General features: G+C 30.8%; 2 protein-coding genes across 7 annotated transcripts in view; both read left to right on the top strand.

Moving 5' to 3' along the window:
* Positions 1 to 16,532, top strand: part of LOC132724732 (uncharacterized) — a 28,181-nt gene extending 11,649 nt beyond the window's left edge. For all 4 annotated transcript variants that reach the window (XM_060709679.1, XM_060709678.1, XM_060709677.1 and 1 more), the window contains 10 exons: positions 962 to 1,039; positions 3,139 to 3,208; positions 3,990 to 4,054; positions 5,907 to 5,973; positions 6,727 to 6,775; positions 8,016 to 8,084; positions 8,572 to 8,645; positions 11,636 to 11,787; positions 12,638 to 12,697; positions 13,276 to 16,532. In XM_060709679.1, coding sequence (XP_060565662.1) covers positions 962 to 1,039; positions 3,139 to 3,208; positions 3,990 to 4,054; positions 5,907 to 5,973; positions 6,727 to 6,775; positions 8,016 to 8,084; positions 8,572 to 8,645; positions 11,636 to 11,787; positions 12,638 to 12,697; positions 13,276 to 13,390 — 799 coding nt within the window. In that variant the 3' untranslated portion in view covers positions 13,391 to 16,532. The remainder of the gene's footprint in view (positions 1 to 961; positions 1,040 to 3,138; positions 3,209 to 3,989; positions 4,055 to 5,906; positions 5,974 to 6,726; positions 6,776 to 8,015; positions 8,085 to 8,571; positions 8,646 to 11,635; positions 11,788 to 12,637; positions 12,698 to 13,275) is intronic.
* A 4,517-nt stretch (positions 16,533 to 21,049) lies between these two features.
* LOC132724734 (rho guanine nucleotide exchange factor 17-like) overlaps positions 21,050 to 26,598 on the top strand; it is a 55,404-nt gene continuing 49,855 nt past the window's right edge. Inside the window, exons 1-2 of one of the 3 annotated variants that reach the window (XM_060709682.1) lie at positions 21,050 to 21,191; positions 23,455 to 25,700. In XM_060709682.1, the coding sequence (XP_060565665.1) occupies positions 23,517 to 25,700 (2,184 nt within the window). In that variant the 5' untranslated portion in view covers positions 21,050 to 21,191; positions 23,455 to 23,516. The other 2 variants (XM_060709684.1, XM_060709683.1) reach the window with 2 other exon arrangements.

The raw sequence follows: 26,598 nt of genomic DNA, 5'->3' as shown, positions 1-26,598 counted from the left end.
TATATTTCTTCTAAAAAAATGTTTCATACATATATTTTATCATATATGAATATTATGTATATTCATAACTACAATGTATAATAGTCCATCTTATTATCTCCACTTTTCTAAAGAATAATCTGGAAGTACATGTATTGTCATGATCCTCCTGTCGATGTTGGTTCATTTCAGCTAACCTTTCATGTTAATTTGTCATTTATGGTCATTTAAATTAAGTACTTACAAAACCATTAAATTGAAATATATTACATGTATGTGGATGCACCCTAAGTAGGGTCCACTTTCCACACCTATTTTAAAAGCCAAAGTCACTTGAACCTGTAATAACAAAACATTAAAATGATATTTAAATTGAGAGCGCATTGATTCAGGAACATCAAACATAGTGTGTAGGTCTAATGAGTTCTACCAGCATACTAATTTTTTATCAAAGGTTAAAGGTAAATGTCCCAAAATTAATCAGTGAAAAGCAGCTGAATGACATTACAATTTAAGTGGCACACTCCACTATATTTGGAGGCATGCCAAATGGTGATAATATGACATAATCCTCCTCCCCAAACAACTCCCATTTTCCACCCACCCAAACAAATCAAATTTTCCACCCACCCAAACAACTCTAATTGTTCAGCCACCCAAACAACTCCAGTTTTCCAACCACCAAAACAACTCCCATTTTTAACTCACCCAAACAACTCTTATTTTCCAAATACCCTAACAACTCCCATTTTCACCACCAAAAACAACTCAAATTTTCCACCCACCCAAACAACTCCAATTTTCCACCCACCAAAACAACTTCCATTTTCCAACCACTTTCAAACATCATTTAATGTTACCATATTTAAAACAGGAAACTTGACAGTAAACAATGAAAAGTGGTAAGTACATTGTATGATGGATTCTTTGTTATTTTACCATGTTAACATTAGTAAAATATTCATCAACCATTTTGTTTCAGTTTGCTTGCTCAGTGTTCAAACCTATTTGCATTTGCAGTGGTGTTATGGTTTGATTTTGAACATCTTCATACTATAAAGTAAGTCCTAAAAATAATTCCTGCTTAGTCACTTGTCCCTTACCGCATGTGTTTGAATCCCACCAAGGACTGTAGGGATCTCTGCCATGTCAGAAAGGTAGCCAGCTATATATGATGTAGCTTAAAGAATGGCAGTGGTTCTACTAAGGTATGGATGAGGCACCTGTGACAATTTCATCTACCAGTTAAGCTTGAATGTTGCCATATTGCTTGAGTAAAACATTGAACCCAAATATAGACCATCTACATTTTGTTAAATATGCAAAACCTAAAAGCTTCAATAAATTTTCCCGCATGAAATATAAATTCATTATTGATGACTTTGCATGTTTTTTAAAAAATCATTATTTTACAACTTTAAACTCTTGCTTTATACATTTGACATGCTTACAAATATACTTAAACACAGTAAACAGTGGCTTGTCTATAAGTAGACTTAAGTAGACTTAGAATTTGAAAAAGTAAAGTATGTATAGTTTTTAAATTTTTTATCTCAAAATCTCAACATTTATCAGCCAACAGATTTGCAGGATCACCTGACACTACACTGTTCACATGGATTGGTAGTTAATCACCACTGGTTTTGAAAATGTTACATAAATAAAGTATCTAATTTTTATGCCACCGCAGCATCTGCGATGCGGTGGCATATAGCGATTCACCTGTGTGTGTGTGTGTGTGTGTGTGTGTGTGTGTGTGCGTTTGTTTGTTTGTGTGTGTGTGTGTTATATAGATTATATAGTGAACTTAAAAAATCTTCTTGTGAAAAACCACTAGTCCAATTTCAATCAAACTTGGCAGGATTGAACCTTGGGTGAAGGGCTTCCAAAGTTGTTCAAAGAATTTAATTCCATGCAGAAATCTGGTTGCCATGGCAACCAAAAGGAATTATAAGAATAAATTTAAAAAATCTTCTTGTAAAGACCCAAAAGGCCTAGAGCTTAGATATTTTGCATAAAGCATTGTCTGGTAGACCTCTACCAAGATTGTTCAAATTATAGCCCTGGGGTCAAAATCGGCCAGCCCCGGGGGTCATTGATTTTCACTATATGTACATATAGTAAAAACTTAAAATACCTTTTTGTAAAGACCCATAGGCCTAGAGCTTAGATATTTTGCATAAGGAATTGTCTGGTAGACCTCTACCAATATTGTTCAAATTATAGGCCTGGGGTCAAAATCAGCCCTGCCCCGGGGGTCATGGATTTTCACTATATGTACATATAGTAAAAATTTAAAATACCTTCTTGTAAAGACCCAAAAGGCCTAGAGCTTAGATATTTTGCATAAGGCATTGTCTGATAGACCTCTACCCAGATTGTTTAAATTATAGCCCTGGGGTCAAAATCGGCCCGGCCCCGGGGGTCATTGATTTTCCTCATATTTACATAGTAAAAACTTATAGTAAAAACTTTAAAAAAAATTTCTTCTAGCAATTGACAAATGCTAGAGGTTAGATATTTTGCATGAAACATTGTGAAGTGAACCTCTAGCAAGAATGTTCAAATAATAGCCCTGGGGTCAAAATTGCCCCCGCCCCGGGGTCATTGATTTTCAATATATACATATAGTAAAAAAATAAAAAAATCTTATTGTCTGAAGGTACAAGGCTTAGAGCTTTAATATTTGTTAAATGATATCATCTATAGGTACTCTACCAATTTTGTTCAAATTTTGCCTCTAGTGTCAAAATTAAAAGTGAACTTTGATATCAGCTGACCTAGATTTTGACAAAGTGTATTACATGTTGTCCTTTGATGCAGTCATGAAATTTAGGCTGTGTGAAATATAACCTTCACCACCAAATTCACTAGACTCGAGTGCATTGATATATTCCTACTCTGATCTTTTATTGAGTTAACAATAGATATAACCACTATTCTGATAATAAGAATTAGATATGCATGACAATCTTCAATTGTATAGAAACAAAAAAAATCTGTTCCTACACTACTATTTAGTGTTGTATTAATGCGGTGGCATAGCATTTTTCTCAAATGCAATCTTGTTTTGTTTTACGATTCTTTTCATTCAAGTATAATTTTATGAAAAAGTGAGAAACATTTAAATATCTACATGTATGATTCAAACAATTTCAGTGTTCATCCAAAGAAGATGAAAATCCAAGGACTTCCATTTTTCCTGGCTATATCAATCTACTGTTATGAGGTAGGATTAGACAAAACTATATCATGTATACAGGCAGCTGTCGCTGTGTGAGATTTAACATAGATTACATATGTTATTTGATTCTGTTAATGATTTTGCTTTATTTATGTTCCATTAAGTTTTCTGCAGATGTGGAAGACTATGTGATATCATGATTACCCCTCTATAATGTAGACATGTGTTATTGACAGCTATATAGTAGACAAAATGGGGATGATAAATATTTATTTTTATATATATATAAATAATATGCTTTTATTGAGGCCATTTATAAGGACGACTTTTTATCACCTTTAAGTTGTATGCTATTCTGTCTATCCATCTATTTGAATTGTTAGTTTGTAATGAAACTGCCTGACTGTATATATGTACAAATGTATAAGGAAATGAAATTTAGTTAAAGGCCTTTGTTAGTTGCATCAATTCTATAAAATCAGAAATTCATTAAAATGTTGAAGATCAATAGCTTATTTGAAAGGTAAAAAATGAAATATTCGTATCAGAATTTTCCACCAATCTTTATTTCACAAAGAGAGAATACTACATGTACCTTTTGCTAGGCTATGAACATTTTTGTGGAGAACACCTTTTCCATACCTGTTCTCTGTGGCAAACACCTCTTCCATACCTGATTAAGTACAGGTACACCATTGGTAGAAATTCAAGTGTCATGGTTAAACTATTGGTGTGTTTCACATAACTAAAATGTATTTTATTATCAAGCACTCTTTATATACATTATCATTTATGTTATATCAGAATTCATTGTTTCTATATATAGGGAGCTGGTATGATCCTTCATTTAGAATCATCAGTAGCAGAACCAGTTAGATACAAGTTTAAAAGGTAAACTTTATACTTATATAGTGTGGTAAATTAATAAATGTTGTCAACTTGAGTTTTTTACCATTCAATCTTTTTGAATGTTTCTTTCTCAATTTGTAATTATGGCCTTGAAGCTGCAGGTTTTCAGAAGTTTTAAGAAATAGGTTTGGAAATATAAAAACTTGAAAAATGGTGTTTCAATGTTATAAAAACTCACAATCCATGTGACACTGAGACTGTTTTATTCAAATTTTGACAAAATTTATAATTAAATCAATGTATTTTGCCTTGTTTCTAATAGAGTATTGGCTATTTGGGAATATTTTGACATATTATAAGTTATTCCTGTTGGGCAGTAATTGCCCCAGGAGAGCTGATATCGTTTTATTTGTACACTTGACAACTTCACTGCTAAGAAGACCTTCTCATATTCGATAACAATATATCAATCTGTGCACCTTGAACACATTTTTAGTTATGAATACTATAAATGTGATGTAATAATCTGGTGTTGAATCATTACTAGGGAAAGACCTCAGGTGCTCGGTGTTTAACATATTTGAATACCAATTAAGATTTAAAGTAGATTGGTTTACAATGGGAACATTTCCACGAGTGTTTCAGATATTGATATTAAAAAAAAAAATAGAAATCTGTCACTTGAATATTTCTGTGAAATATTTCTTGAGAAAAAATGTTGATTAAGTTTTAAGTGATTAAACATGAACATTAATTTTATATGATGAAAAATAATATTTTGTTCTAGAACAATTTTTTATCTGCTATAAATACATATTTATTATCAGACCATGTATCCAGCACTTAACCAACAACAAACATAAATACATTTAATTCTTTTGTGGTTTATTGTCGTAATTATACTTAGTACTTTTAACATAATTATTTATGGTATAACAGACCTTTCTTTATTGACCTATTCACTTTAATCCACATTTATAAACTGTAATGAGACTAAAAATCATGAGAAAGTATAGAAGTTGCTTGATTTAATATTTCTATTACATAAATAGCAATTTAATATGTTTAAGATAAAATATTAGCTAGGGGACATTAGAAGTTTGCGTGTGAGGAAGCTGATCAGTTACCGTTCAGAAAGTGTTATACACAGATGCACTGCTTAACTTCAATTTTGCATCACGAAGATCAATGTGTCTTCCACCACAAGTAAACCTGGGAAATTGTTATATTGACATTAACAATACAGATCTAATGAAAAATTGTTATACTGACATTAGCAATACAGATCTAATGAAAAATTGTTATATTGACATTAGCAATACAGATCTAATTAAAAATTGTTATATTGACATTAGCAATTCAGATCTAATGAAAAATTGTTATATTGACATTAGCAATACAGATCTAATGAAAAATTGTTATATTGACATTAGCAATACAGATCTAATGAAAAATTGTTATATTGACATTAGCAATACAGATCTAATGAAAAATTGTTATATTGACATTAGCAATACAGATCTAATGAAAAATTGTTATATTGACATTAGCAATACAGATCTAATGAAAAATTGTTATATTGACATCAACAATACAGATCTAATGAAAAATTGTTATATTGACATTAGCAATACAGATCTAATGAAAAATTGTTATATTGACATTAACAATACAGATCTAATGAAAAATTGTTATATTGACATTAGCAATACAGATCTAATGAAAAATTGTTATATTGACATTAGCAATACAGATCTAATGAAAAATTGTTATATTGACATTAGCAATACAGATCTAATGAAAAATTGTTATATTGACATCAACAATACAGATATAATGAAAAATGATGTAACTGCATGATATAAGCCTACATTGTGTTCTGTTATATTTACAGGTATTTTATAACCACCATGTTTATAGTAACAACGATGTATGTGTCATTTGGAAGCTGTGGATATGCTGTAAGTCTTCATTTTCTTACAACAATAATCTGTTGTATAATGTATAAATGATAGAACGATTAGTAACACATGTTAGTTTGAGGTAATACTAGAGGTCTGACATGGAGCTTGTCTAGATATGTCACAGATTTTACTTACGATACTTGACACTAGAAATGTTGACTGTATGCAAATATTATTGTCATATATAATCAGATATATTTGGTAAGCACGTATAATCTAATTGATTTCTTTGTGACAGCTTGTTCTATATGGACATGACGTGATAAATGTTTTTGTAACATTAATTGATATGATATATTTGGTGTAATTTATTCAATATATAACAATGTTAATAACTTAATATCATTTATATAAGTCTGTTTACACATATCACATTTCACATACTTTGAATCTAAAAGCAAACTGACTATACTGGTAACCTATAACTTGCTGAATTTGTGTAATGGACCTGCCTATATTGAATTTGGAACAGTCCATTGAAATATCAAAATGCAAATTTTGAGCTATCATCAGTATAAAGCCTGGTCAGACTGCATGTAAGTTCAGACTGGCCTAGCCCAATACGCATGGCTAATGCTAATAACTTATGGTTTATGCAGGCTAAGGGTCAATTGATTTCTTGTTACATACATGGTCATTAAATAAAATACTGACAAATTTGCCAAGTTTCTCTCTTGTTTTTGAGAAAAGGCAAAAAAATTGACTTTCAACCTTGTACATGTATTCTATATCCATGCTCTCTCTTTTCAGTCTTTTGGAAAAGAAACCAACCAAATTATTACTTTGAATTTACCTCAAGGTAGGAATTTGAAATTTTCATGGAATTTAGAACAAAATTACTGTAGCCACTTCCATTCTTAAATGTAAATAAAAAAGAGAATTGAAAAAAAATATATTGAACTATATTGTGCGGAGAATTAATTTTCCTGGCATCATTTGGTTTATTGATGTCACATCTGACGTCATATGATATGTATGTATTGATAGGAACATATTCTTTTTTATGACATGCATATATTGTGTAAAAAATGCACTTGACTGCCTTGCCATTTTAATAAAGGGAGTATTGTGAAACATGTTCGAATGAAAATTTAAGAAATAACATCGGCCTGAGAGGTCTATATCGGCTATTTAACACCGGTTTGGAGTTTTGATGCGTAGGAATTGACCACGAAGGCCGTAGGCCTTAGTGGTTAATTTTGTCTCATCAAAACGACAAAACCAGTGTAAAATAGCCAATATACACCTCTCCGGCCGATGTTATTTCGATTCTAACACAATAAAATAAGGAAATCACTAATGTTATTTTTTTCAAGCGGAAATAACTTCCGGTGCCGATTTTCGTATAACGCTGTTCGATTTTTGCACCCTACTGTTGCAAAGATATAGAAATTATTAAACAAAAGAAATACTTAGAAAAAAACGTTATTTTATCAAGTTTTCAAAAATAAAAACTTACGTCGTATTGTGTTAACGTCAGTGCCCCATTTATCATTCTTGTATGTATGAAATAACGTTGGCTTGTTTATGAATGAGTTGTTTACTTAGGATGACGTCATTACGCTGCTTACGGATTGGCGCCGTTTTGTCATAATATTTATTAACTGATATGGATCTAATATGTGGCATGAGAGAATGTGAGAAATTATTTTGGTATTGTATGAAAAGAAAACATTATACGCACTGAAAATATAAATAAAAATGCTTTTTATTGTTGCTTTAAAATGCTTTGTAAACTATACTATAGAGGGTGAAAACATAACAGGGCATATACAAGTAGTCCCTTATCCGTGTTTATTGGCAGTTTAACACCAGTTTTTTTCCTTCTTTGTCTATAGTGACAAAATCACGTGAGTGTTAGAATATTAAATAGATAATAATATTTTTGAAGTAGCCAAGTGTTAATCCTGCTTCTGTCCAGTCAATATTTTTATGCTACATGTGTAAATGTGTAACTTATATTGTGTGCTACACAAAAATATAACTTATATATTATATTTTTATTGTTAAAATTTATATGTTTATTGATATGTTTTCAGGAGAGTCTCTAGATTTTTCAATGATAGTCAAATCATGTTTGTGTCTTGCCTTATTTTTTACGTATCCAGGTAATTATATCCTTCAGATTACATTTTGACTTTGTTTATATATCATTAACATATTACTATAAATTTTTACTTTTTTGCCTCATTTTTTTGTTGCTGAAAGAATGATCAATGTCAATATTATTTCAAAACTACTTAGGTTTCAGCATAAAATGCCTTTAAAATCATGCCTTATAAACTGTCAATCACTGTTATTAAACAGATTTTTAAATAATTTATAGTTGCTGAACCTTTAGGATAACGTTATTTAACAGCCTTGAAAAATTGGTTGTACTGAAATAGTAATTATTATGGAAAATATTCATAGGTTTAAATAAGGAGTGTAAAATGTTGGAAAACCTTTACTATGAACACTTTGGTGAAACCAGCTAAAATGGCTTGTCTGTTGCACAAACATGACTAAGCAAATCCGTTAAACATATCTAATTAATATTAGAATAAATGTTTATCATATATTATATATATATATAGTGTGTGTGTTTATTTTTAGTAATGATGTTTCCTGTCATGCAGATTTTAGATGGTTATCTTATATGGGAACCAGATAACAATAAAGGAAAAGGGGTAAGGAAGCTTAAGGGTTTTATTATCTGAAACCATGAGTGATCTTATTTTTATTGTCTTTCACTATTGTATTTAGGATTTCATTGTAATTGAAAAGATAGTCTTTAAAATTGATGTTTTAGATTTAGGTGACACTCTGTTAATATTTTACTGTAAAAAAGAAAACCTTTAGAAATTAATTAAAACCATATTTTTTTTCATAATAAAAATTGAATTTCTATTTATATGTTTTTCTGTTTACTATACATTTTGTATTCATTTATCCATCTTTAATAAATTTCTCTATGGTTTCTGTAAATCTCATTTCTTGTAGTAAAATTGACCATTCTTCTTGGACATGGAGACTAACGGTCATTTGTGTATTATCTCTGTTTTTGAAAACATTTTAGATAAGAAGTCAGTCACTTGTGGAGACATTGATAATTCTTGGGCAAGTTATCCAGGAAAGGTGATTTAATCACTGAGTTAAGCCAAATAATGCGTTAAAATCAGCATGAATAACAAATAACTAAATTTTAGGATGTATTTTTAGCTCGACTTTTCTATGAAAAGGGGAGCTATCCTACTCGCCCCGGCGTCGGCGTCGGCGTTAGCGTTGGCGTCACACCTTGGTTAAGTTTTTCGTACCACCCCACTTTATTTCAGAAGTATTACAAGTATGGCTTTGAAACTTACCATACTTGTTCACCATCATAACCTCCATCTACAGACAAGAGTACATAACTCTGTCAAGGTTTTTGACAGAATTATGGCCCTTTTTTGACTTAGAAAGTGTATTGAGCTTGGTTAAGTTTTTTGTACCACCTCACTTTATTTCAAAACCATTGGAGGTATTGCTTTGAAACTGACCATACTTGTTTACCATCACGACCTTCATCAACAGACAAGAGGACATAACTCTGTCAAGGTTTTTGACAGAATTATGCCCCTTTTTGACTTAGAAAATACATTGAATATGGGTAAAATCCACTTATTGCCTTAACCCTTTGAGATATTGCTTTGAAACTTTTAATGCTATTTCACATCATTACCCCCATCTGTACGCAAGAGAAGGTAACTCTGTCAAGGATTTGTTTTAAAAATTAAGGCCTTTTATCGACTTAGAATCTTGGTTAAGTTTTTAGTACCAGTCCACTTTTTGACTGAACTGTTTGAGATATTAATTTGAAAGTTGGAATACTTGTTTACAATCATGATTCCCAAACATGTCCAGGAGAAGGTAATTCTGTCAAAGATTTTATTTGAATTATGGCCCTTAACTGTCAATGTTTTGTATTATAGGCAAGCACTAAAAAACTTAAAAAATCTAAAAAAATTCATTCCTATCCACTTGTTCACTTTACCATAAATTATGTCATATAAACATTGCTGTAATATTCAAGGGTATCAAACAACTAGTTCACTTTAAAAATACAGAGATTCTTGTATTGCCTTTTACTGCAAAAACTTTTTTTATTGGCAAGTCGAGCGCGCCTGTCTTACGGACAGCTCTTGTTAGCTCACCTGTCACAAAGTGACAGGGTGAGCTTTTGTGATCGCTTTTCCGTCGGCGCGTCGTCGTCCGTCGTCGTCCGTAAACTTTTACTTTAAATGACATCTCCTCATAAACCACATAAGGCCAATTTCATCCAAACTTCACAGGAATGTCCTTTGGTGGTCACCTTTTAAAAATTGTTCAAAGAATTTAATTCCATGCAGAACTCTGGTTGCCATGGCAACCGAAAGAAAAAACTTTAAATATCTTCTTTTAAAAAAGCATAAGAGCTAGAGCTTAGATATTTGGCATGAAACATCTTCTAGTGAGTGTCTACCAAGTTTGTTCAAATAAAAGCCCTGGGGTCAAAATTGGCCCCGCCCCGGGGGGTCATTGATTTTCCCTATATGCATATAGTAAAAACTTAAAAAATCTTCTTTTAAAGAACTCAAAGAGCTATGGCTAAAATATTGAGCATCAAACATGTTCTAATAGGTGTCTACCAAGTTTGTTCAAAGAAAAGCCCTGGGGTCAAAATTGACCCCGCCCCAGGGGGTCATTGATTTTCCCTATATGCATATAGTAAAAACTTAAAAAATCTTCTTTTAAAGAACCAAAAGAGTTAGAGCTAAGATATTTAGCATGAAACATGTTCTAATAAGTGTCTACCAAGTTTGTTCAAATAAAAGCCCTGGGGTCAAAATTGATTTTCCCTATATATGCATATAGTAAAAACTTAAAAAATCTTCTTTTAAAGAACTCAAAGAGCTATGGTTAAGATATTTAGCATCAAACATGTTTCTAATAGGTGTCTACCAAGTTTGTTTCAAATAAAAGCCCTGGGGTCAAAATTGGCCCCGCCCCGGGGTCATTTGATTTTCCTTATATGTGTATAGCAAAAACTTAAAAAATCTTTTTTGAAAAAACCCAAATAGCTAGAGTTAAGATATTAAGCATGAAACATCTTTTAGTGAGTGTCTACAAAGTTTGTTCAAATAAAAACCCCTTGGGTCAAAATTGGCCCCCCCCGGGGGGTCATTGATTTTCCTTATATGTGTATAGCAAAAACTTAAAATCTTCTTTGAAAAAACCCAAATAGCTAGAGTTTAGATATTAAGCATGAAACATATTCTATTAAGTGTCTACAAAGTTTGTTCAAATAAAACCCTGGGGTCATAACTGGCCCGCCCCAGGGGTGTCATTGTTTTTAACTATATGTGTAATAGTAAAAACTTAATAAAAATCTTCTTTTAAATAGCCCAATGAGCTTAGAGCTTAGATGTTTAGCATGAAACATCTTCTTATGGGTGTCTACCAAGTTTGTGCAAATAAAAGCCCTTGGTTAAATTGGATCTGCAACGTTTTGGGGGGTTGGGGGGGGGGCCTATAATACATGTGAGCGACCTCAGGGCCATCATGGCCCTCTTGTTTTATTGCAGTCAAGTTTATCTGAAAATTGTACCTTTCAGGTTTTCAGATCAGTTGTAATAGTATATATTTAAACACAATATTTCAGAATGTGTTGAGAATATCTATGGTATTACTGACAGGGTTAATTGTGTTGATGATACCTAGTTTCACTAATATCATGGCTCTAGTTGGTGCTACATGCTGTACATTGCTAGCATTTACATTACCTGGTCTCTTCCATATGACCATCTTTAAAGGGTAAGTCAAGATTTTACAACAGCATTAGTAATCGTTACTGCCAACACCTAAGACTGTACCCAAAGAGTATTTTATTTTAATGTTTGAAAATCATCAGTTATAAAAACTGCCAAGATTTTCCCATAGTAATAAATGGTTGCAATATACATGTATTAGTGACAGAATGTCATTCAAACTGTGATGACTTTCTTAAGGGAAATTTTATTTTATTTTGTTTTACAAGGAATAGTTTGTATGACACTATTCTAGCATGAGTGGTTTACAATACATGCTATGATCCATTGTCCAAATGTTAAAATTTTATATGGTTAGCAATTGATACAGCAACATATGTGGGTATATTTGCTTTCAAGACATTTTTGTAGTTTTCATATATTTCATATAGACATATAGGCAAATTAAAACTGTTATCATATTCTAACAAGATGGCAAGTTTAAAGAAATTCTATTCACAGTTTTAATTCTGCCTATACATTATATGTTTATATGAAAACTACCGAAGAAAAAATTCCTTTTAGGATGAACTTTTTGCACTTAAATAAGTTTTCCATATGACTTTATTTATATATTTACAGGGAAAAATAATATTTATACTACAGTGGATATTCCACATGACAATATTAATTAGCTGGCATAAACAGCTTATTTTCTGTCCTGTTATGTACATTTAGTTTTTAAAATGGGGATATTTAGCTTTTAGATATTTATTTTGACACTTTCTTTAAATTGATTTCATTTACAGGCAAAAAAATGCTTTGAAAATGATACCTAGAATTAATAATTTTCATCATCTGAAATTTTGAACAGTTTTAAATAGATTCATCACATTTATATGATTGTTTAATTACAGGTCACTTTCAAAGTTACAAGTATCATTTGATTGGTTTCTGGTAATTCTTGGTGTTATTGGGTAAGAGGTTTTCTTAATGAATTTACAGATTTTGTAATGTATTATCCTAGATATTACTGTCTGGGGCTACTAGATAAAAATGCTGACAGAAAGGATAGAATGTGGTCTGAGAGTCATCTTAAAAAGCACAAATCAAAGAGATTTAAGGTGATGTTTGGTAGAATGAATATGTCTTATGTCTTTGATGTTTAATGTGTTGGTGATATTATAACAATCAGGTTAATACTTGTACAGAAACAAGCATAAAACTAGCTACCAATATAATATATGACTGCAGAAATGTTAAAATATTTGCTTACTCCAGCATATAGATAGTCCTGAGACTTAACTCTTGTTAGACCACCATCCCATCAAATAGAAGGGGTTATTCTGGAATGACTGCGGTGTGTTGGTCAGATGATCGATCAGTCAGTAGTTCTGTCCATCTTCATCATGTTTCCTCTTATTTATGTGAAGCATTTACATTTTATGATTATGATACTATGGTTTTGTCAATATGTAAAATATTGTGTAATATTTTAAATTGATATAACCTATTTTGTGTATTTACAATTTGTTTCTGCTTTCTTCTTTTCTAGAGCAATCATTGGAACATTAGACACTTTAAACAGACTTGCAAAGACAGCAGAAGTGCAAGTTCCGCGTGATATCTTAGCCAACCATACAGCAGTAGCAGCTACTGGAGAAAGCTGATGATCTAAATATAGAAATAGCTAAAAATAGAAATATAGCAATTCTGTGATCTTGTAACTCATAAACATACATGTATATATTTCTTAGCTCTGGTTACAAAGTGGGCCAACAATTTTGTCACCTGTATAAATAAGATGGGTAATGTGGATCAATTTATACTTTCATATAGAGAAAAATCAACATTAAAAATGTTGACCATTATGTGCATTTCGAATCAATGTCATGACCTTAAACTAAGTATTTATTATCAAACTGAATCTATACATATTAATCACCTCGACATAGAATAATTCAATCAGTTTGTATGCCGGTACAGTGAACCTGCTTTAACAAGTTAGATACATCTACTGTTCTACTTGTACCAATGGCTTCATACCACATTATATTATTAATATTATACTTATTGCTGATACATAGACAATGATTCTGGTCCCTGTTAGATTGTATGTCATTTACCTTCGACTCTAAGATCAGAGTGAATCTTGATATAAAGCAGTTTGGTTCTTTTTCACTGCCATTTGATTTGTTGAACTTTGTAACAAAGATTAATGCATATCGTTCAGTAGATGTGTCATTGTTTCAATGTTTACAGTATTTCTGTGTGTAGAGAGTGATGGTTAGGCAATGCTAGGATTTTCTTGTACAGAAAATATCATAGTTTGTTACTGTTGTAAATATGCATGTATACAGATCATGGTGGTAATTAAGACACATTAGTATTAGTATTTATGTGTTTATGTATGTACTGGAAATTCATAAATGTGTCACAAGATATAAAAAAGGATGAAAAACAAAAATTTAAAATGGTATGTCGTTTCATGAATGTTTTATGTGTTGGAAATATAGAATAAGTTGTTTATTGAAGTGTGATATTACTTGGTTCATGCTCAGGTGTCCAGAATTATAAATACGAAGGTAATATTCCTCTGTTATTAAGTACAAATCAGCTAAATTATCTAAATGATAAACAGTGCAATATAAGATGATAATTCAAGAAATATAAACAGCTATATCCATTCTTATATGCTAAAAAATAGACATTGGACAATTAAAAATACATTCATGTGAGAAGTAATTTATCTGACAGTATCTATTTTGGTAGATGTCATATCTGATGCCAATCAGTCTGTAAATGGTCCCACTTTAATTTCGTGCATGTAGAGCTTAATCATTGTATTATAAGGAAATTATGGAAACTATGTTAGAATAACATTGTTTTATCCAGTCAAGAGTCTATGTTTTATAAGGAAATTATGAGAACTGTTCTTGAGTTACACATTTAATTATTCAGTTAAGAGTTTAATCTGTGTTATAAGGAAATTATAGGGACTGTGTTAAAATTACTCATTGTTTTATCCAGTCTAGAGTTTATTATGTACAAGGAAATTGTGGGAATATGTTCAAGTTCGAAGTAAAACATTGCTATATTCAGTCACTACAGGTGCTTATAAATATGTATCTTAGAAAACCAAAAATGTTTTCAACTAAGCTAGTTCTATTTTTACAGTATTATATAATTATAATGTATCGTGTAAATATGTCATACAATCATAGCTTTATGTTGTTTTAATATTATCTAAGTTGACTTATTCTACGAATTAGAATTTCTGGGAAATCTTCTTTGTTTGATGTCAAACAATCATTTTTGTGTTGTTTATATACTATCTTGCTTTACTTATTTTATGAATTAGAATTTTCTGGGAAAGCTTCTTTGTTTGATGTTAAAGCTTTAAAGAGAAGGCTGTAGAAGAGCTTTAATGTTTAGATAGGTTTATTTTATTTAAATTCTCGGTAACTAAATTAAAAGTTACCATTTATTGTTTCAATGAGTGAAATATTCATTGAACGTGTTGTAAAATGTATTTATTATCTTGTCATTTACTTATCAACTCATTATAAACATATTGTGCTCCTGGTGAGCTCTTCAAAATCATTTCGATTTTTGAATTTTCTCTGCATTTTTGTATACATTCTTGTGTTAACATAGACCAAAGAAAAATATCTTTACCAATTTTCTTTTCTATACTTGACTGCTTGCAGCCAGGGATGATTTTCTTTTTTATTTTATTTTCTTTTGAGTAATTATCATCAGGGATTTTGATAATGGTTTGGTTTGGTATTGGGGGGAGAGATATTTTGAAAAAATTGAATGACTTCTGACAAAAGAAAAGTAATAACATGTAGCAGGGATCAGTAAAGTTATATTTGTACATATAGTTATTGGCTCTATGATAAGGTTAAGTCTCATTATATACAGATAGGCTCTGGTTGATAACCTAAGTAGGGCGAACATAAGACTGCTGGACATCTAGTTTGCAAGTTCAAACCCTGAATAGGGCACATCTTTTAATACAAGAAATTATATTATATACAATTCATCATTATTTTTTATACAATGTTTAACATATCTTCAGTAATAAACATGCATATCTTTAATATTTTGAAAGTAATTGATAGAAAATTTTATAAAGGAATCAAAGATAAATTGAGCTGTATGAAATAAAGCTGTAATATTAAATATGGTTTGAGTAATGGGTTATCTTTAGGGAGGGGGATACAATGTCATCTTGCAACCATTAATAGCATTGTTTCCTTTTGTAAACAGTTACATTTCACCAGGATATACCTGTCTTTACCAGTTGCCAGTACAGGATTTTATATTTTTATTACTTTAGTTATTTGCAAGTTACAATCAAGGTGGTATCATTTTTTATTTTACATATCCATTTGTATTTCAAGTATTTTTTCCCATTGCCGGAGCTTACTTTCAAATTATTTTTTTAATTTTCAAAATTATAATTATACAGATGAGTAACATATCATTTTGTGTATGTTACTTTTTGAACCACCACCAACTTGAGATATCATCACCAGAATCATTTCAGGTTTTATTTATTATCATAGATGTATAATACCTTATAAAAGTTTATGAATCCTTCTATTGTTTTATTTATTGTGACAAGATTCCAAATGCCATAGTTATATTCACATGATTATTAAAACAAATTTTTGGGTGGGTCAGTCATTCACTTTTCTTACCATCTGACTGAGAATAATATTGTAAATTTTGCGTAACTGAGGATGACCAATCCTTGCCAAATTTTTAGAGAAGATAACGCACTTTGGCACTTAATCATTAATTTACACATCATCACCTTAGTGCAGTAGCTGGTTAACTCCTTATATGATTTTATAGGAGTTAACCAGTTACTGCACTAAGGTGATGATGTATTCAATTTTTGTTGAGATGAAGAGCTAGTATTGAAATAATTAGATTGGAACGGAGTACATTGAGGATATTGAATGAGAGTAAATTTAATGCTAAATCTATAGGACAAGTTGAATACAATTATATTATCAAAGCCTCTTATGAGTATATTATTGTTTTATTCAACTAGTTTAATAAATTTAGTATTGAATCTACACGTATACAATATTCAATTTATCACATATCTTAAATAAAAATGGATAACAGTTAAAGTCATTTTTCATTGACACGCCTATAGTGTTTCACCAAAATTAGCGTGTTTTAATGCTATGTTTGTATATAACGCAAATGATGTCACATCAAAGTGTTATTACACTGGTGTAATATCGTTTTTATTAAATATGATTTTTGCCCTGTAGATTATGTGATAAATGCTTTTCTAATAGTCTGATACAGATGTGACAGTCTGTAACTTAAAATAATTTTCAATAAAGATCAACATTCTCATTAATGCATTTTGATAGAGTTTTACCCCTTTTGGCTATTTTTTACAATCATTTCTTAAAGTGTTTAAAGCTATAAATCTGATACCAGTAGTTATTTAAATAATTTTTGAATTTTAAAAAAAACAAAAACTTTGAAACAACATGTATGAAAAAATTTATGTTCCTTTTTCTGTTCCAGAGCAAATGGTACATGCAGAAAATCATTGCTTAACAGTTAAAATCCTTCCTACTTAAAATAGCAGTATAATATTTTAAATAATGTTCCCGAACATTTAATTCTGTTTACGTATTATTATCATGTGTGTTAAATATCAGAGGCATTCTAGATAACAATTTCTTCCTAAAATCCACCATTAAGTTATGTATATAACGTAATTTTCCTGTTCATAAATTTTGTGAAAAATATTTCATTAGATATAGATTTATACCCTTTCATATTATACTTGATATCTTAAAAACATGTACCTATATTCTCAAAAAGGTTGGTTAGGATTGTCAACATGTTCAATGAACATATGTTTTGTTGTTTTTTGTTTTTTTTCTTCATGGATTTAAGATTAGTAAAGTATTGTAGACTATAAATTGGTTATATATGCAATATAATTTTGGTATACCTCAGAGTTTATTTAAAGTGATGTGTTCATTTTAAAGACTTATCAAACATATCTTACATTAAGTGACATTATGCTTATATTATCATTGTCAAGTTGAACTGAATTAACAATATATTTCAAATGATTTGCTGTTATAATGGTGAGTGGCCAACAGTTGATATTGCAAAATATTTAGGATAAAATATGAATATGCCTGAAATATAAATTTCAAATTCTGATTGGTATTTACAAAAAATTCTTTTTTGTCATGTGAGTTATTTATTGTTCATGGGAGGTCAATTCTAAAATTGAAAGGAATTATGGCATAATGTAAACTTATTTTGACTTTCACCTGTTCACATACTATATACCCCCGGGCATAATGTCACTATAACTGCTTGATATTTTGGATAGATTTTTGTCATGATACATTGATGGTCTTCATTGGAAAATTAATTTTATTTTGTGATTTTATCTTGTTTTCATAATCAATTGTTTTCTTCATTTGTCACATCCTATGATTCATAGATATAAACATTTGATTACATCATCCAAATTGACAGATGTCAAGATTATTAAATTCAATAAAAGGTAGTGAATATTATGTGAGTTCATTAAGATAAAGATTAAATAAATAAACAATGTTATTGATTTACAAAGTGTGATATGAATAAGTTATCAGTTGTGATACATTTTGGTATTACTTTTAATAAACACAGTTTAGCCTACATGTATTATATCTCAAAGAAAAGTTTGTTCAAAGATGGCTTTTTTGTAAAATCAGACACCTTTAAAAAAGCTCACAGTATTTTATGGAATATGCTTTTATTGTCACTAATTTTGCTAGGATGATTATATATTTATAGATTATGAAGACGAATATTCATATTTTGGTGCAAATTTATTTTAAATAAAGGAAGAGCTATAACTTTTTCAAGCTAATGATATAACCGGAATGTTAAATGTTTGATTCTTTCTCCCTGTAAAGAAAATCTGTTTGATAAATTGACCCTTTTAATTTCTCTCTTAGTGTATTTGGTAACTTTTTTCTAGCAATGGTTGGAATATCTCAATGAATATGGCCAGTTCTTCATGCAATAATTAAACTTTATTTTGTACTTATTGGTTGTCTATTGATATCTCTTCAAATTATGTATATGATATTTTGGGTTTTGATTAATATGATTAATTATGTATAAAAACCTGGGTTTAAAACTAGTCATTTAAATTGTTACTTTTAATTTTTCCTTTAAAATAGATTTAGGGAGTGATTTTTAGATTTGATGTCCTAGATTAAATCTGGGTAGTTTAACTAAAATTATGGAATTTGATTAAATTAGACAGTATTCTTACTTACTTCATTGTAGTTTTATATTCATGTCAGACAGACTATAGCCTGTAGTGTCACCGTTTGTAGTCTTAAACTCAAATCTGAGTATAAATCAAGGAAATGTTATTTTTACATACCAGGAACAGGTTAACCTGGTATAAAAAGGTATTTTAGTTGTCCCTGATCATTAAAAGGAACTTAATATAGGTGCTTGACCTAATATTAAACTTATATTTCTTAATGGATATAACTGATTTTGACTTACTTGAAGCATTTTTTTTACTTGACCCGTATGATATTTATAAAATAAATTTTAGAAAGAAAACACTTGTCCATACAGGACAACTTGGGCAATACTGACAATTGATTTTGCCACCTCTGTGAGTTATTTGAGAAATGAAACTAATAATTAAATATTATATTTATCTGGGGCATTCTGTATTCATTTTCAAAATTGTTTTCTCATGATGAAAATTAGACTTTAACCATTTTTTCATGGCAGTCACTAAATACTGGCTGCAATAAGAGCTTCGGCTTTTTTATTTTCAATGGTATATTTTCATTTATACTTAAATTGATCTTTTTGAAATGTTGTTGATTTTTTGTTGCTATCTAGAGAAAGATAGAAAATCATACATTAAATGATGTGCTTTGTATAAAATTATATTTTTGTAAAGAAGTGTTACTGTATTTTGATATATATTATTTTATGATGTTATTTATTGTTGTCTACATTACTGTGATAACAACATTAGAAATGGTATATTGTAAATAAATGGGATAATAGGAGTATAGAAAATAAATGTAAAGGTAAGCATAGAAAGTCTTTGTTTTCTTTATTACTTTATTACTGATTGACATAGAAAATAGTCATTAACATTATTATTGCTGCGCTTAGAGTCACAGGCGGTCGGCACATTTGTCTTGCCAGTAATGGTCAAGTCATTGTAAAATAATCTCTTGATCATCAAATGCAAAATTACTATCCAACACCAGTTATTTATAATATGGTATATATATTATATATAGTAAACCGGTGCTGGATAGGAATTTTGTTTTTTTGATTATCAAGGGGAGATTATTTGTGATAATTTGACCATTATTGGCAAGACAATTATGCCGAACGCCTGTGCATAGAATATTCGGGTTAAAAGATTGATGAACCCCCTTTACACTTTTAATTTGCAGATATGGACTAAAATTATTTCATTGCACCTGAAACTGACTATCATTGTTTAAAATCTAAATTTAGTAGACAACAGTACAGAGTTTAGTCAAGCTGAACATGCCTCTATATGGATGATTGATAATATTCAGAGAAAAGACCCTTATATCCTTGGATCATACTTTACAATCATATTGACCTACAACTAATGGTGGTGGTGGTAGTTTACCCTATGGATCACGACAGGGAGCCACTTTGAATTTTAAAAAAAAATTCTCATGATTAAGGTTTTGGCCAACATATCCCTGGATTGTTGCCTTGGATCAGCAGAAGAATCTTAAATTTATTGAACTTGATGCACCCATATTACCTTTAAATTACTTGTTGTTTTTTTTAAGCTTAAATAATCTTTTCAATTTTCAATTGTTCTCTTGTCTATCACAATAAAATAATTTGTCTCGGACTGTAAAAGAAGCTTTGTAGGTCACTGGTCCACCTGAATATTTGGCCATTAGTTGACAATCTTTTTAGAAGTATGAATAGGCCGCTCAATTTTCATAAGATTGTCAAAAGAATTTTACAATATAACAATCATTCCTGAAATACAGTCAAACCTAATGGTAATGACCATCTATGAATGTGAAGAATAAATCATTTATCTATATATTAGTCCTACAATTGTTGGACTATCTATATATATCAGTGTGGTTTAACTCATGTTTAAACATATTTTCAACAAATTCTCGTTTAAAGTCATATTCTGTTTGAATTTTTCCTGATACAACATATTCGTAATTATAGCCCCCATTAGCATCCAATTAGCTACGCACCTGCAAACCGCGTTCTGCATTCAGCAGAGTGACAGTCGGCAATTTACCTTTGAGTAGATAATCCAATATGGCGGCGGAAGGTGAAATGCTAAACATAACGGTTTATTATTGAGTAAACGTGCATTTATTATTCGATTCAGGAGGATTCAATTTACAGAAATTTTTCAAGGTAGATTATTTGACGATGTCACTGGACTTATTTTTGTTTAAAGTTTCTGTTGTCTGCATTTCCTGTTATTGCAAAACTTTATAAAAGTTTGTTTGACTTTTCGTGAGGTTCACCAAGGGGTATTTGGAAATGTAAGGTATATATCTCTTAAAGATGTGTAGGTCTCTCTAAATCATGGAATAAAACTGTGTGATGTATCTGAAATGTATTTTTATGCATAAGTTTAAGTTCTAAATTGTAATTAATGATAACGGATATTTATGTGAGTGTTCTTTAAGTTCTGACCATCAATTCATTGGAAAGTTGATATGGCATCCAAGCTTTATTGTGAATGGATTTTATTGGATATTTAAGTGCCAAATAGATATGCTTAATTGCTGAAATCATTGAATAACTTATTCTTTGAGCAGTGGATTCATGGACATGATTTCAACAGGTTTTATTATGTTTAAATTGTTTTATTAATTCTTAAAAATTTAGACCGTTGACCTGCAAAATTAAAACTGTTCAATAGATTATTTTTTTTAACTTGGCATTTTGTTAGAATAAGATAAGAGAAACATTTTAAGCGTGAAAAAATTTTGGGTCACCATTCTCATGTTCGAGTTATCTGCACTTGAATTGGACTTTCTAAATTCAAGGGCAGATAATTTACAATGAAAGGAAACAATATCTTTTTTTTTGTTATTTTCATGAAGCTTACCTCGTTTTAGTCAATATGCAAAATTTCAAGAACAAATTAATATTGGCTAGTTTTTTTTCCACTTTTTCTCTTAACCTCTGGCTTTTGGAAAAAAAGGCCTTTTTTAAGAATTTTAAGTAAAAAAATAAACAGAAATAGTATTTATAAGGAAATTGCATTTGATTATGTATTTTGCTCAACAATAAAAAGAAAAGCATTATCCAAAAGTAAAAAAAACAAGAATTAATTGACGTACATATAAGTTATCTGCTTTTGAAATGACCTCAAATAAGTAGAACATTTTCATTCAGGGGCAGATAACTCAAATACAAGATTGGAGACCCCAAATTATTTTTCACTATGAATGTTTCTGTTTCCGTATTCTAACAACATGCCAAGTTTGAAGAAATTTCTATGGAACAGTTTTAATTTTGCCTATAATTTATATGTCTTTATGAAAACCCCGAAAACATCCTTAATTCAATAATTGCTATAAATTAACATTTATTTTTAATAATTTGTTAAATTCAAATTCAAAAGTTTCTTGTATAATCAGGCCAACAGCCCATACACAAAATTATTACATATAATATTACAGTCATGTGAGGCAATATGCTTAATGTATTAATTGTTTTAAGTAATATTTGCATTGAAGTTATCTATTTGACAAATAACAGCTCTAAAAGTTGTCACTTAAAATTACACTGTAAATTACAGCCATCATCACCTAGGTCTAAGGTCATTTTCAAGTGCAGATAACTCAAAACTGAGGCATTGATCAACACCCTGGAGTCATTTCATTTCAGATTTATGTTTGTTACATTGATATCACTGTGACACATGTCATGGAGTAAAATTTCCTGATACATTATGCAATAGATTTTATGCAATAAATGCCTAGTTATGCTAAAATATATAGAAATTTTCTTCTAGTTATAACCCTTTTTTAAAAGAAAAATGCAGTACTTATGTTTTCTTAATAAACCATAGCAAAATGTCTGTTAAATGGAATTGTTTTAAATAACATAATGACTTAAAAATAGAATAACAAACTACTTTGAAAAAAATAGGGTATAAGTATGCATGATTTTGAGTTATCTGCTCTTGAAAATGACCTAAAAGAGTAAAAACCTCACTTTCAGTGCTGTAGGAAATGTCATATAAAAGTAGAAAGTAGAAACTAAAAACATAAAATTATGTGAAATCATAGTTATTTTTAGTTTGACTATCTGAAATTTTAAGCTATTGTACTCACACAGACTTTGGCATCACACTGTGGTTAAGTTCTTGCAATGCAAGTTGGTGTCTCTAAATCTGCTGAAGGGAATAAGTTTAAACTTCATACATTTACTTGAGAGCATAATAGGAGGTCACTGTCCTAGGCCCATTATAACTCAAACATCATGAATCTTGACAGGATTGTGGGCTTTGTGGCCAATTTTGAACTTGGAAAATTTTACATTATTCAGGCTGTTATTTTGCTGTCGAGCACTGAGAATAGTGAAACGCCCGTCAACAGCTGTTGTTGTTTTTTTTGTCAGCCTCTTAGGTTAATTAAAACCACTGTATTTTGTTTTCCAGATGTAGAACCCAGAAAAAATGGATTTACTCTCATTTTGACAAAGAGAACTTCAAGCTAAATCATGGAAGAATCCGTTGTAAATGAAGATGGGGAGAGTGTGTCAAAAGAGAAAATTTCCCCTAAAATTACGCGACCAAAATTGCCAAAATTTAGTAGCCATACTTTGGGTCATGTCAGACATAAAACAGATCCAGGGAAAGCCGTGGAAATTAAAAACTTGATGGAAGAAATTAAGAAATGGAAAGATGGAAGTGTTTTTGACAAGTCTATCCGCCCGAAGATTATTAAACCTCAGACTATACCAAAGGCTCATTCGACCCAGACCTCACCTCGAGCTTCGCCCCCACCTGGATCACCAAATTTTGGGAACAGAGGCTCAAGTTTAAACCGAAATAGAAGCAGAAGTTTGAAATTACTTACAGACAAATTAAAAAGCCCTCGTGGAGGGACTAAAGAAACTTTAAGTCCAAATAGTAAAATACCAAAAATGAGGGATGAAAATATGAGATCAAAAAGTGCTGATGCATCATATAATAATGCACCACTCTTTCCTGAAAATATAAGTCAGACACCTGAAGAAGGAAGCGATATGTCAAAGGAAGTAATGACTTGCAGTGTCGAAAGTGATAAGGTAGGAACTGTGGAACCAATACCTGAAAAAGATGAAAGAGATGAGGAAGATGAAAAATGTGATAGAGGATCAACATCGTCATGTGATACAGTAGGAACACCGGAAAAAGCTAGTCAGAAAATGGAATTTAAACCAGCTAGGGATTCACCAAGACCGGGTGAAGAGGACAATACTGTAATGTCTGATAGTGACACACAAACGACACATGTCAGTACATATACCTTACATCCAATTGATAGGAACTCTGAATTCTTGAGATTACGACAAACCGCTCCACCAAAGCGGCGACCTGGTTACGCAGGTTTATCACTGCCAAAGACTAAAATACCTCCATTATTAAAATTTCAGACAGATGACACAAAAGAAGGTACGGATGAAAATTCTTTAAGAAGAGTATCTTCTGTTAATGAAGGAAGTCCTAAAAAACCAAATAGATTAGATTTATTGACTTTAGGGGGAAGTGTGCGGAAGTTATCAACTCCAATATTTCCATCTAAAAGAGATGAATGTAAGTTGGATTTAGCTGGATATAATATATTCAGAAGTCCTACTAAGGAAAGTCCGCCATCTTTAATGGGGAATGAGACAGTGTCGTCTAGTGATAATGAGGTTCCAACAGAAATTAAAGAAACTTTAGAAGAAGGTAATAAGATTGAAGAAGAGGGAACAACCCCTGAACCTGTTGAACAAGTCGTTGCAATACCAACTGAAACTGAATCAGACAAACTTGAGAAAAGAAACAGTAGATCACCTAAGCAGAAATCAAAAAGTGATCCAAGTGGGAATAAAAGTTTTAATTTCGATGTATCAGGTGTTATTAATTCTTGTCAAAGTCAAAGCTTTCCACTTTTGCAAAAGGATAAAGTTGATGATTCTGTTATGGAAAAAGATGAAGAACAAAATATTGAACGGGAAAATGAAAATGTAGTTAATGCTGATAAAGAACCAAGTGATCTAGATGTATTAAATAACAATCAAAGTGAAGATTCAGAGCAGCAAGGAAGTGTGAGCTTTAGTGAACCATTAACTTCATGTTCAGAAACAGAGCGGTCTGGAAGTATGTCAGAGGATATTATATTCTCGCCACAAAGTGATATGTCAGAACCTTTTGATGAACTTGGATATCAAAGTGCTGAGGAAACCTTGCCACAGGCTGGTATGTATGAGGCACCTCAGCGACTAGAATCAGGAGGTATGTCTCCTGTTCAAGAACATGAGGGTGATGATCATGAAGGAATTGAATTAGCTACTTCAACGTATTCTTATGGTTCAGAAAGTTCAACTTCAACACCAGTTAGCTATTCACCTACGGGTATGTTAGAAAAACCAAATAACTTACTTAGTGTTCCGTCACCAAAACGTCCAATTGCTAGAAGTGTGAGTTCAGCGAGTGTATTACAGCGAGAAAGAAAATATAGTTCAAGTAAGGATAAAGATTCTGGTAGAAAACATTCTTTAACAACTGTAGAGGATGGTGCACAAGCTGATACTAAAACAATGGATTTTTTACCAATCGGAGACAGTGGAAATATCATGGCTAGTAGTATGCCATCAGTATGGAATACTGATCGTCACCCGTCTGTATCACCAGAAAGGGACTCTCAATATGTAAAGGTAAGAATCGAAATGCAATGGCATGTAAATTACTTAATTAGCAGACATTATTGTGTCATCATAATACAAGGTACACTTTCAGTACTGATTGAGAGCTGTATGAACACAGTCGGTTTATGAAGTAGTCAAAATATATTGACATGCCAAAGCTAGATTCTAAGATGTTTGTTTTAGGTCAGAATCTCACTTCTATGTAGTAGAGGGTAGATGATTGCCCATACACAAAATAGCACAATATCTTATCCTGTAGTACAATTATTAGTTGAACTATATATTAAAGAAGAGAAACAAGATGTCATGTTATATTCATTAAATATTGTTAAACTTATTGAAAGAAAATAAGGAAAAACAACAAGTATTAATGCAGGAATCAATTAGATTCTGAAAATCAAATTAATAATGCACTTTATCACAAATCTGAAATCAGTTAGGAGATTTTCTGTAGACTTCCAGTATACTATATATTATACAATAATGAAAAAATGGGGTTGGGATGAAAAACTTATTTAGTATGATGCAAATGAACAATGTATCACCTGGTAATAGAAGCAGAATGAACAGTATTGTTTTAAAATGATTTATGTTTGAGAATGGAAACTTGTATGTCAGTTTAATCCCCACACCTTGATATATCAGACAATGTAACAAAAGGCGAAAAAAAGATTATTAGCATGTATGCATAAATAACTAAATGGGTGGAAGTTTTCTGTAGAGCATTTCTAAGTGATCAACCAGTTATTGCACTTCCTTTCACTTATTTTTTTCTTTCTTTTTCTCATCAAAATCTGCATTTTACATTGCGGATATCTTTCTCCAATGGGCTTGGTGTTCTGGTATAAAGATGTGATGTGTTAATTTCCATAAATTTAAGATTTTTGCAGAATTGAAGAATGTTGAT

Source organism: Ruditapes philippinarum, unplaced genomic scaffold (genome assembly GCF_026571515.1).
Source record: "Ruditapes philippinarum isolate M1 unplaced genomic scaffold, ASM2657151v2 ctg1068_1_1_1_1, whole genome shotgun sequence".
NCBI lineage: Eukaryota > Metazoa > Mollusca > Bivalvia > Venerida > Veneridae > Ruditapes > Ruditapes philippinarum.
This window is presented reverse-complemented; position numbering and strand designations above follow the sequence as displayed.